Source organism: Nematostella vectensis, chromosome 3, assembly GCF_932526225.1.
Source record: "Nematostella vectensis chromosome 3, jaNemVect1.1, whole genome shotgun sequence".
Taxonomy (NCBI): Eukaryota; Metazoa; Cnidaria; class Anthozoa; order Actiniaria; family Edwardsiidae; genus Nematostella; species Nematostella vectensis.
In genome coordinates, this window is record NC_064036.1 from 17,505,221 (window position 1) to 17,517,700 (window position 12,480).

At 42.0% G+C, this 12,480-nt stretch overlaps 1 protein-coding gene across 1 annotated transcript; it reads left to right on the forward strand.

The window, feature by feature from the left end:
• Positions 1 to 76: 76 nt before the first annotated feature.
• Positions 77 to 7,174, forward strand: LOC5511095 (lactadherin). The gene is made up of 4 exons (XM_032380373.2): positions 77 to 1,089; positions 5,027 to 5,141; positions 5,710 to 6,044; positions 6,264 to 7,174. Exons 1-4 carry the CDS (start codon positions 736 to 738, stop codon positions 6,402 to 6,404), a joined length of 945 nt encoding a protein of 314 aa, XP_032236264.2. The 5' UTR covers positions 77 to 735; the 3' UTR covers positions 6,405 to 7,174.
• Positions 7,175 to 12,480: the final 5,306 nt, after the last annotated feature.

The window sequence follows — 12,480 nt, forward strand, 5'->3', positions numbered from 1 at the left end:
TGACAAGCGCAAAACGCCAGTAGTAATTTATTTTTTCATAGGAGAGAAGCCTAGCACCGAGCATTATCATTTTTAAAAACATTTATTTATTCCTAGTGGAATCATTTAACTGTAGCATGGAATACAGTTCACCTGGTCTTTTTTAGCGAAAAACCGGCATGGAGCGCCATCAAACACCTGGATTTGCAGGCTAAATTTACTGAAACTCAGACAATATCTGACGGGTCGACAACGAAAATCCCTTAAAACCATTTCGAGCAAGCCAAAATAACTAGAAAAAATATCAAACAACAACTGGTCACGAGGAAAATATCGAGCAGTAAATATTCGGTCTCCGTTAGGAGAGTTCTCTCCTGTGTTCATTGTCATTCTTATGCATTCTTATCCAAATCTGAGATAAAAATATTTACCAGAATCCAAGAATATCCTTAAGAATAATTCTATCCTGTGTAGCGGCTCAAGGGATTAATGGAAGAGGAGCTTCCCTTCCCTTGGGCCTCTACGCAGGCTAGAATAATACAGCATTACCGTTGGTGCAGCTTGTAAGTCCAGGTATGTCAGTTTGTTAAACATTTCATTGTCTGTGATAATGCTTTGCATGGTTTTAATAAACAATAAATAATTTAATTGTTAACTTTGACGTCTAACTCTGCTATCACAAAGTGCAGATGTATCATACGCACTCCGTTATTGTTATTCTAAAGATATTCTCCGCAATGAGTTGAAGTCACAAGGATGTCTGGCTTTTATATTTTAAAGCTATGGGCTTTTCTTTTAGCAGCCACAAAAGTAGCGTCAAACACTGAAGTGTGCGATTCAGGTTTAAAAAGATCACCAACCATCAAGACGGGTCGTTTTAAAGAACACAAAGGAACCTATCTTAATGTTCCTGCATTCTCTACAAGTTTGGTGAAGAAGAAGACCGTGTGTCAGGTAAAATGCCTGAAGGAAAAATCGTGTGTGGCTATCAACGTCGCCTCAAGTGCTAATCCCGAGGGGGAGTTCTGGTGCGAGCTTCTCTCTGACGACAAGTACAACTCTTCTGTCAAATTTGGGGCCAACTCCACCGCCGACCACTATAGCATCTATGTAAGTTTATTTTGATGTGATTTTCCATTTCAAGATTAGGTAAAATTAAAAGATCAGGTAAATTGAACTCGCCTTTACACGCAAGTAAAGACAAAGTTTTACCCTGGTCGGACACGAAGGTGATCGATGCTCCCAGTCCACATTACCTCCCGTCATGTGTTTTTATATTCATAACCATCCTCTTTCGAGTTGGTGCCCCATCAAGAAATCCTGGATACTCCAGTTGGCGCCGAAATCGTTTTTTTTTCCAAAAACACCAGTAAACGGCCATAGCTAACAAGCAAATGTAAACATTTTTATTTTCAATTATTTTGCTTTTCGTGTACAATGACCACCGTTATACCAAAAAGGCCAAAAGCTATAAAGTTTAGATAACCAAAAAATAATAATTTTGTTATGCTAAACACTGAGGCTTGCAATCTTAAGATAGTTGGCTATTTTCACTAGGAAATACAGAAATAATAGCCAAAAATAAGGCGAAATCGTGGATAAACCAGGTTTAGATATCAGCATGGTTCCCTGCTAGCAGAGGCCTCTTCTCTGTATTTCGCTGGCCTGGCGTTCGCGTTCGCTTATGATACATAACGTAAGCACCTTTCTGGCTATATATTCTGGACTCGATTCTGGATATTACACTTTAAGATCTCAAGCCGTTTTTCTGATATACTCGTCGCTTTCTTTGCTGCGCGTCGCTATAGCTCACGTCTCTATTATACCCCCTCAACGCTGATGTTGCAGCTGCTTTTGACCCGGTTTTTCCAGCACCCGTCCTTGACCAAGCACCAGTTCCTGGCCAAGCACCCGTCCTTGACCAAGCACCAGTTCCTGGCCAAGCGCCTGTAGCCGCTCCTGTAAGAGTTTTTCGAGCGCGTGCACAAGTTTTGTCGCTATCTTGTGTGTCTTAGTTAATTTCCAGTTTTTCTGCATTCGGTAGATGGAAATGCCTGTGGTTTTTATTAGCGGGATGTGTCTCTGCTCAATGGATAGGTATATTTGCTTGGCTAATGTGTTTCAGTTTCCAGTATTTGTGTTATTCTGGTTATGAAATTGTTAGCGAATGTGTATTTTAGCTTCTGACATTCTAACGACGGGTCTCTGCTATGTGCATTGTTTATCAGTTTCGTAAGCGAAATATGTTTCTGCCCGTAGATGGGTCTCAGCTAAAATGTTTATTTATTAATCGGTTTTTATAGGCGAAATATGTTTCGGCCTGTAGCGAGTTACGTCTCTGCTAAATGTTTATTTATCGGTTTTTATAGGCGAAATGTTTATTCGGCCTGTAGCGGGTCTTGCTGTAAAGTTATTGGTCTAGTGGGCGGATACATTTCTGCAATGAGTATGTAGACTCATGAAACATTTTTCGTAATCGCTATGATCTTTATTGTTTTCGGGAAATGTATCCCCAGGATTCAGTGCTTTGTATACGGTTGGTGCTTTTGTACGTTGCTCCTTTTTATGTGGTAATGATGATTAAGTTTTTCACTAACCGGCTAACTTAATCTGTTATCATGCGAGTTATAATGATTTTTTTGTGGAATCTTTTAAAAGTATATGTCTGTTTTACAAGGACTATTGCAAGTTATTAGAAGGAAGCTTGTCGGCGTTGATCCTTCTTTTTGTGATATTTTGTGATCTAGATTGATTTGGAATCTGTAGCGGCGAAGCTAGAGGAGCTTCAAAAGCAAATGTTGCATGACTCTGTTGAAAGGGCTTTTACAGACTGTGCGCCAACTGGTAGACCGTCCGGATCCGCTGATAGACGGCGCGGCTATTATTGCAGCGTTAGAGCATTTGGTGGACGCGGCCAGATCTTTTGGTCACAAAGAAATCAAGCGTTTCGACGCAATATTTAAGCCATGTCTTCCCTACGTTTATTATGAACGTTTGCCAGTCATTGTTGATCAGCTTTTGGGAGACAACGAGACTAAGAAAGTTTCACAACAGATCGGCAAAATTCCGAAATCCGGAACCCAGACAACCGTTGGACCTCCGCCTGTGGCCCGGCAACCGTATTTCCGCCCTTCACCTTATAAACGGGGTGGGATGCATCCCCGCGGTGACCGACCCTTTGAAGGTTTTTAGATGTTTTAATTGAGAAAGACAGGCCACAGGGATGCGTCTTACCCGGAGCCTAAACAACAGTAGTTATACTGTACCCTATGAATTTCAAAACTTCGGCTCTTGTTCGAATTGTGAAACAATGGGTGGCTTAAAGTTACTGGGGTAACTCTGGTTTTGATGTATGGTATTTTTTTGGCCCTTGCTCTCTTGTCCTTTCCTCCTGGTGGAGGAGGGGGGGGCTGTCTTAACGCCCTTAATTGCTCTGTCTTATGACGGGGTATCCCGGGGCTGCTTGAGGTCGTGTGGCCTTTTTCTTTTTCTCGTGCGGATCGTTATTTCTTCCTTTTATTTCATTATATCCAGCCACCCAGTAAAAAGTTTAAGAAGACCCTCAACCCTAGTTCTAAGTTTCCTATCAGTGCGCTGGAAAGGTTGCACTCCTTGTCCAGTAGCTCCGGTACCCTCTTCTGAGAAGGTTGCGCAATTCGAAGTTAAGGCGTCTGTCTAGGATTTATCAGAGACCCGGATACTTATCGTGGGTGAAATCAGGTGAAATTCATTGTCATGTTTCGCAGTGGGGGAACATTCTTTCAGGGCACGGAAAAGCTACAGAGATTTTAGGGTACATCAGAAATGGAGCGAATATCGAAGAGTTTTTTGTACTTTTTAAAGGGGATTTCCAAGGAGAAATTCTACAATACAGACATTCCCCCGCAAGCTCTGTTTCCGAATAGTGAGTCGTGCCAGGATTGATCAGGGTCTGGGTAATCATGTCTTTGACTTTTGAGCCCTCAAAACTTAGGCTTTGTCATGATGAGAGATTTTTTAACTTGTGGGTAATGGACCTTCCCCTCTCTCTGGACTATATCTCCAACTTGCCTCGCTTTGTAAAACTCGTTTCAAACAACAATGGACTATAAAAGCGGTTTTGATCGTGTGTTTCCACCCCTCAATAGCAGAGCGTATTTTGGATTCGAATAGGAGTGATATTTTATGTTTATCATACTATTCCATTCGGATGGGAGGCTAGTGCCTACTTGTATCATACAAGATCTGTCACAAAGATTATTGTCGATTCTCAACGCCACGCGTCCATATCCCCTGATAAGAAGCAATCGAAGTTTACGGCTTTGGGAGAGTCCGTTTCTACAAGGAAGCAATACTTCGGTTAAGACTTCAAAGATTTGCCAGGAATAATAACATCGTTTTGTATCGCAGTTCCGGCCACACAGCTATAATCGAGGGAATTCTTTAAGGCAATCTCAGGGTTCCTCGCTTCCTATTCCTATTACCCAGCAACTTAGGGAGGTGTTAGAGCATTGGCGTTTCCTCGACACCTGGGACAGTTGCCTGACCTGGCCAACAGAACGGCACATCGTTGTAACCCTTACGGATGCATCCAGTTACGCCTAGGGGGGAGGGGGGATTACGTGTGTTACCTGGAAGTTTGTGCCGAAGGGCTTGCTCTCCCCATATCTTAGCTTTATCCTGAGGCGCATTGTTCACGGGTTACCCTTGTGAAAATATACACCTATTTTACAAAAGGTTGTCAGTGCAAATGGCGAATGGCAAATGGTAAATGGCTAATGAGTACTAATTATTCGTAAAATTAAAGGTGCTAAATAAAGTCCAGCAATGTCAGAGTCAAGGATTGGTAACCTTTAATCGATGATTGTTTTGATTTATCGATATTCTTCCAGACGCATGGTTACTTTTGGTCCATTTGAACTGGCAACCTTTTATTGAAATAGGTGTATAACTGTTTTGAGCTCCTGTACGCGCCTGCTGACGACACGACCACAACCGTGCGGAGCTGCTCATGAACCCAGTAAAAAGAGGTAAACACGTTCCTTACTAGGATCTTTTATTTTTTTAGTCTCCTTGCCAGTCCAACCCTTGTCTCCATGGAAGCCGTTGCCTTGCAACGTACACTGATGACAAGTACACATGCAATTGCTCTTTAGGATATAAGGGAAAGCACTGCGGCATGGGTAAGTTATCATTCTGTTTCATTATACGCATTTGCACGTCGTAAGAGCGTATTTTAGCTTTTTCATCACAAAGACGGCAAGGGACTTATTTGAAGCTATAAGTATCCAAAATGTGCGCCTGGGGCGCCGAAAGCCTAGGTCAGTCCTATCCACTGGATGAATTCCTTCTTTAGCGGATAAAACTAATCCAAGTGGCGTGATTCAGTTGCATAAAGCTCGAGCCTGGGTGGCGCATTTGGCAGATAACAAAACGGACTCTTCCTTTTAAAACTACTTTCAGAATTTAGACGATATTTTCAGACTCAATTAAAACTAAAACACATTCGAGAATACGAGCTTACATCATGCAGCCCTAGCAGGACTGGAATCAATTTCTATTGTCCGTGCTTTCGAGAAATGTGACTCTTTTTCCACTAGATATGCCGTAACACACAGACACACCAGCTGTATCCAAATGCAAATGAAGTAAACATCTCAGAAGCAAATCAAATACTTTCGAGTCGCAGGGTCATTCAATCCATTCTATGAAGAATATAGATTGGTTTACGCAACTTCATTTTTTTGTTAGTTTGTTACCAGGCCCTAGGCGTGCAGGATCGATCCATCATTCCAGACGCCCGTATGACCGCGTCAAGCTACTATACCGATGGGTATGAACCTCGAAACGGACGCCTTAACAACGTGTTCGTCAACTACACAGTGAATCGGGGAATGTGGACCGCAAAACATAAGGTGGTGGGCGAATATCTCCAGGTCGATGTTGGGCGTTTAGTTGGTGTAACCAAGGTAGCAACTCAAGGTCGACCATCTACTGTTTATATTCAGTATGTGACAAGCTACAAGATAGGCTACAGCTCAGATCTTATCAACTGGATTATCTACCGCGAAGGAGGAAGTGAAAAGGTAACTTAATGGTGAAATATGCTTATGCAACGTGATGCTTTTGGCAGCAAATCGGTTCAGAAAATAGGGTCCTGTGTAGTTCAGCTCTAAATAAGGTTTTGTCAGGTCGGAAATTGTTTACAACATCTGTCAACTTTATGCAACTATTTTTTAACAAATCCACATCCACAGACCTAGGTGTGAGGTCTAGCTATAGTTCGTAATTTTTATATTTTCCAGGTTTTTCCAGGCAACAAAGACGTAAGTAGCCCCGTCTACAACCATTTTACTGCACCATTACCAGCTCGAGGTGTCCGGTTCATCGCTCAAACCTGGAATTTAGATATTTCAATGCGTGTGGAACTTTATGGATGTGGCTGAATAGATCATACGAAAAACAAACACTCTAAGAATTAATCAAAGGTTTATCAGATGTTTACACACACGCACAAAATTCAAAGAGGAACGTTTATCTCGTCGGTGTCATTAGTAACGGGAATTCCTCCATACTACCATATCAGCCAGGCGCACCGTTAATTAGGAGACGGTACATTTTGATGAGTAAATCACTTAGTTCAGACACATTTCCTAAAGCAACATAATGTACAATACAATCATATTCAATAATCCTTGTTTATCGAGGGTACCACCATATTAGCCGAATTTACAGTTTTCTAACATATGGCCCTCTTAAGCATTGTAAGCACTGTCACTGGGGGTGGTCACTGCCAGAGGGTTATTTGCATCCCTAGTGGTTCTTTTACGTCTATGGCGAAGTTTGAGAAGGACGTTCGTCATGGTTTTGGCAGGGGCGTAGCCAGGGGGGTGGCCCAGGGGGGCGCCCCCCCCCCCCCTTTTAGCAGCCAAAAATACAGTAAATGTATGAGACTTTATCTAAAACACAGGAGAAAATGACTTGAAAGGCTACGCCGCTGTTTGGGGTCTCTTTGAATGGCGTCAGGAAAAATATAGGCACTTCTAGAATTATTTCTCCTGCGTGACCCGGCAGGAATGAAAATGTTTGCAATAACTTGAAATATAATATTACAGATATAAGCATGCCAAGATTGTGTCAAACAATTTTATTTAGATGTTTATTGTCAAATAGCATAATTATATTGACAAATAAACCTGAACGCTTGTTGTCAAAATCGCGTTAATGTTCTTTAAATTTATAGTTACAGCCTCTTTTTGTGCCAATTTTCTTCAGTTGGACAAAACTCGTTATCCGATTCGCATCAATTCAATTGAAGTTTATCAAATCAACCTTAACTCATTTACCCCTTGCAAATTTTTTCAGCAGAAATGACAAGAAACAGCAACCTCGCTCTTTTTGAGATTTTCACAGCCCGCTGTACCTAGTCAGCGGCATCCTAGCTTTCTAACAGTGCTTTTCGGTCCCATCTCTAATCCCTTGTGCTTATGCTAGCACAAGTTCATTAGCATAATGGGAGAGTGCCTTAGGACATCTAGCCTGCGTAGCAAGCGTTTCGCGAAGAATGGGGCGAGTGCGGTTTTGTTCTTCATTTCAATTGAAACTTCACAGAAACGCTTGCTTTGCAGGCTATAGGACATCATTTAGTCTATTTAGGCATAATTTAGTGCTGTGCATATTGATGTTTGCAAGCAAATTTGGATTGATGGGACGTTTTCCTTGTTTAGTAGTTTTCTAATAAATCACCACAGCTTTCCCGAATGCTTTCTTTTCTAAATTCTAGGTCTAAGTCTAGGTCTGTATGAACAACTGGAACTGATTGTTCGGCTTTGGGGAAAACAGACTCTACTCGTAAATTTTTCCATGGATATCTCAGAATGCTTTGCGCCCCCCCTTCCCCCTTGCAAACTGTTAAGGCAACAAGAGGAGTGAGCTGGGTTTTGAGACCATGTAAATGGACCTGGAAGATCAGAATAAAGGTATCTTTGCGTCTTAAGCTGTGTTTGTTGACCTCTTTGTGGTGTTTTTAGCGTTTTGTTAAGCTGTTTTCCAAAATTTTAAATTTATCAAGAACCTGAGCTATTATTTGGCTATAGAGTCGTTTCTATCACCTTGGTTGGATGCATATCCTCAAGATCATTTATCCCTTAGACTGATGTCTGAGTATCTTGATCTCATTGTGTTTATTTTTTATTTTTTTTAATTTCTTGGATTTTGGGTACTTCTCACGGCCGGTACAGGCCGGTCGAGGGGTCCATGGGTTCAGTGATATGAGCGTCAAGGTAGTAGAGTCTGAAGGTGCAAGGCGCAAGGCGCAAGACCTCTGTAAAGGCTATTACGCGGAACAGAACAAACCGCACAATACAATACAATGAGTTTGATGTCTTTTTTATTGCTTCGACTTTTATTGACCGATCAGGATATAAAACATAACGTTTCCTGATCGTTTAACTCGTCAGAAAGCAAGCATCGCTAGTCGTCTCCTCCCCTCCCCCCCTACCGCACTCCTCACCCCCCCTCCCCTAAATCCTCACAATCCTGGCAGTGATGTCCGATCGAAAACCGTTCTCCATTATAATTTTTTTCTGTTTCCCCATCCTGATTTTTTTCGAGTTGTTTTCATGGTTAGGTAGGATTTTTATTATCATCAGTTGTAAATCTCTTGGTTAACCTGTAACAAACACATATTTAAATCAAGATTTAAGTCATTTAAGGCTAGACAATGAAAGAGGTTCTTGGATGCCAATATTATTGGCTACTTACAGTAGCCGCACGTCTTTGGACATTTCACGATGTCACAGGGCCAGTCTGCATGGAACACTTTGTCGTACAAGCAAGCATAAGGGTCTTCATCGACGCAAGCAGACGCTAAATGTACAAGAAAGCATAAGGGTCTTTATCGACGCAAGCAGACACTAAATGTACAAGAAAGCATAAGGGTCTTTATCGACGCAAGCAGACGCTAAATTTACAAGAAAGCATAAGGGTCTTTATCGACGCAAGCAGACGCTAAATGTACAAGAAAGCATAAGGGTCTTTATCGACGCAAGCAGACGCTAAATGTACAAGAAAGCATAAGGGTCTTTATCGACGCAAGCAGACACTAAATGTACAAAAGAGCATAAGGGTCTTCATTGACGCAAGCAGACGCTAAATGTACAAGAAAGCATAAGGGTCTTTATCGACGCAAGCAGACACTAAATGTACAAGCAAGCATAAGGGTCTTTATCGACGCAAGCAGACACTAAATGTACAAGAAAGCATAAGGGTCTTTATCGACGCAGGCAGACACTAAATGTACAAGAAAGCATAAGGGTCTTTATCGACGCAAGCAGACACTAAATGTACAAGAAAGCATAAGGGTCTTTATCGACGCAAGCAGACACTTAATGTACAAGAAAGCATAAGGGTCTTTATCGACGCAAGCAGACACTAAATGTACAAGCAAACATAAGGGTCGTTATCGACGCAAGCAGACACTAAATGTACAAGAAAGCATAAGGGTCTTTATCGACGCAAGCAGACACTAAATGTACAAGAAAGCATAAGGGTCTTTATCGACGCAAACAGACACTAAATGTACAAGCAAGCATAAGGGTCTTTATCGACGCAAGCAGACACTAAATGTACAAGAAAGCATAAGGGTCTTTATCGACGCAAGCAGACACTAAATGTACAAGCAAGCATAAGGGTCTTTATCGACGCAAGCAGACACTAAATGTACAAGAAAGCATAAGGGTCTTTATCGACGCAAGCAGACACTAAATGTACAAGAAAGCATAAGGGTCTTCATCGACGCAAGCAGACACTAAATGTACAAGCAAGCATAAAGGTCTTCATTGACGCAAGCAGACGCTAAATGTACAAGAAAGCATAAGGGTCTTTATCGACGCAAGCAGACACTAAATGTACAAAATAGCATAAGGGTCTTCATTGACGCAAGCAGACGCTAAATGTACAAGAAAGCATAAGGGTCTTCATTGACGCAAGCAGACGCTAAATGTACAAGAAAGCATAAGGGTCTTTATCGACGCAAGCAGACGCTAAATGTACAAGAAAGCATAAGGGTCTTCATCGACGCAAGCAGACACTAAATGTACAAAAAAGCATAAGGGTCTTCATTGACGCAAGCAGACGCTAAATGTACAAGAAAGCATAAGGGTCTTTATCGACGCAAGCAGACACTAAATGTACAAGCAAGCATAAGGGTCTTCATCGACGCAAGCAGACACTAAATGTACAAAAAAGCATAAGGGTCTTCATTGACGCAAGCAGACGCTAAATGTACAAGAAAGCATAAGGGTCTTTATCGACGCAAGCAGACACTAAATGTACAAGCAAGCATAAGGGTCTTTATCGACGCAAGCAGACACTAAATGTACAAGAAAGCATAAGGGTCTTTATCGACGCAGGCAGACACTAAATGTACAAGAAAGCATAAGGGTCTTTATCGACGCAAGCAGACACTAAATGTACAAGAAAGCATAAGGGTCTTTATCGACGCAAGCAGACACTTAATGTACAAGAAAGCATAAGGGTCTTTATCGACGCAAGCAGACACTAAATGTACAAGCAAGCATAAGGGTCTTTATCGACGCAAGCAGACACTAAATGTACAAGAAAGCATAAGGGTCTTTATCGACGCAAGCAGACACTAAATGTACAAGAAAGCATAAGGGTCTTTATCGACGCAAGCAGACACTAAATGTACAAGCAAGCATAAGGGTCTTTATCGACGCAAGCAGACACTAAATGTACAAGAAAGCATAAGGGTCTTTATCGACGCAAGCAGACACTAAATGTACAAGAAAGCATAAGGGTCTTTATCGACGCAAGCAGACACTACATATACAAGAAAGCATAAGGGTCTTCATCGACGCAAGCAGACACTAAATGTACAAGAAAGCATAAGGGTCTTCATCGACGCAAGCAGACACTAAATGTACAAAATAGCATAAGGGTCTTCATTGACGCAAGCAGACGCTAAATGTACAAGAAAGCATAAGGGTCTTCATTGACGCAAGCAGACACTAAATGTACAAGAAAGCATAAGGGTCTTTATCGACGCAAGCAGACACTAAATGTACAAGAAAGCATAAGGGTCTTCATCGACGCAAGCAGACACTAAATGTACAAGAAAGCATAAGGGTCTTTATCGACGCAAGCAGACACTAAATGTACAAGAAAGCATAAGGGTCTTTATCGACGCAAGCAGACACTAAATGTACAAGAAAGCATAAGGGTCTTTATCGACGCAAGCAGACGCTAAATGTACAAGAAAGCATAAGGGTCTTTATCGACGCAAGCAGACACTAAATGTACAAGAAAGCATAAGGGTCTTTATCGACGCAAGCAGACACTAAATGTACAAGAAAGCATAAGGGTCTTTATCGACGCAAGCAGACACTAAATGTACAAGAAAGCATAAGGGTCTTTATCGACGCAAGCAGACGCTAAATGTACAAGAAAGCATAAGGGTCTTTATCGACGCAAGCAGACACTAAATGTACAAGAAAGCATAAGGGTCTTCATCGACGCAAGCAGACACTAAATGTACAAGAAAGCATAAGGGTCTTCACCGACGCAAGCAGACACTAAATGTACAAGAAAGCATAAGGGTCTTCACCGACGCAAGCAGACACTACATATACAAGCAAGCATAAAGGTCCTTAACCATGTCCATGTCGTTATGTCGGGCTTATGTAAAAATATCGAACCATTGACATCGAACCATTCACACAAGAAGATAAAAGTGCGCGCGCCCATGTTGTTATGTCACTAGTGTGCACTAGGCATTAGTGTCATTTGGACATAACAAACTGCCAGATCGAAAACAAGGAAAATATACGATACAAAGTTGAGTCAAAAAAAAAATTCATCATAAAAGCATCACACATTATTCTGAGAAAAGACATAAGAGGAGTCAGACGACTGAAAGGAAGGTTTCTGTCTTACGTTCGTGTCTTGGTGACGGTGGTCTTGTTGGAAGTCCCAATCTTGAAATGAGCCCTTCATATCTTACAGGACCTTTGATACGATAAAAAGTGTCAAATGTTAAAGTCTTTATCTTTTTTCAATTATTTTAATCCATTGTTCACAAATCAAATAAAGGTGCAGTAGTAGTTGGATAAATCAAACCCAGCCTTTCCCTTGTTATAAAATCAAATTCCACCCCCAAGCTTTAAGAACCTCTACTAGGTTCAGTGGTATAAAAGCGCATCCTAATGACCGATTTCGCCCGACCGAAACCGCCCTCCCATCGGTATTCGCTCACCCGGTATTCACCCTCCGCCGTCCCGTCGGTATTCGCTCACCCGGTATTCACCCTCCGCCCTCCCATCGGCATTCGCTCGCCCGGTATTCACCCTTCGCCCTCTCATCGGTATTCGCTCGCCCGGTATTCACCCTCCGCCCTCCCATCGGCATTCGCTCGCCCGGTATTCACCCTTCGCCCTCTCATCGGTATTCGCTCGCCCGGTATTCACCCTCCGCCCTCCCATCGGCATTCGCTCGCCCGGTATT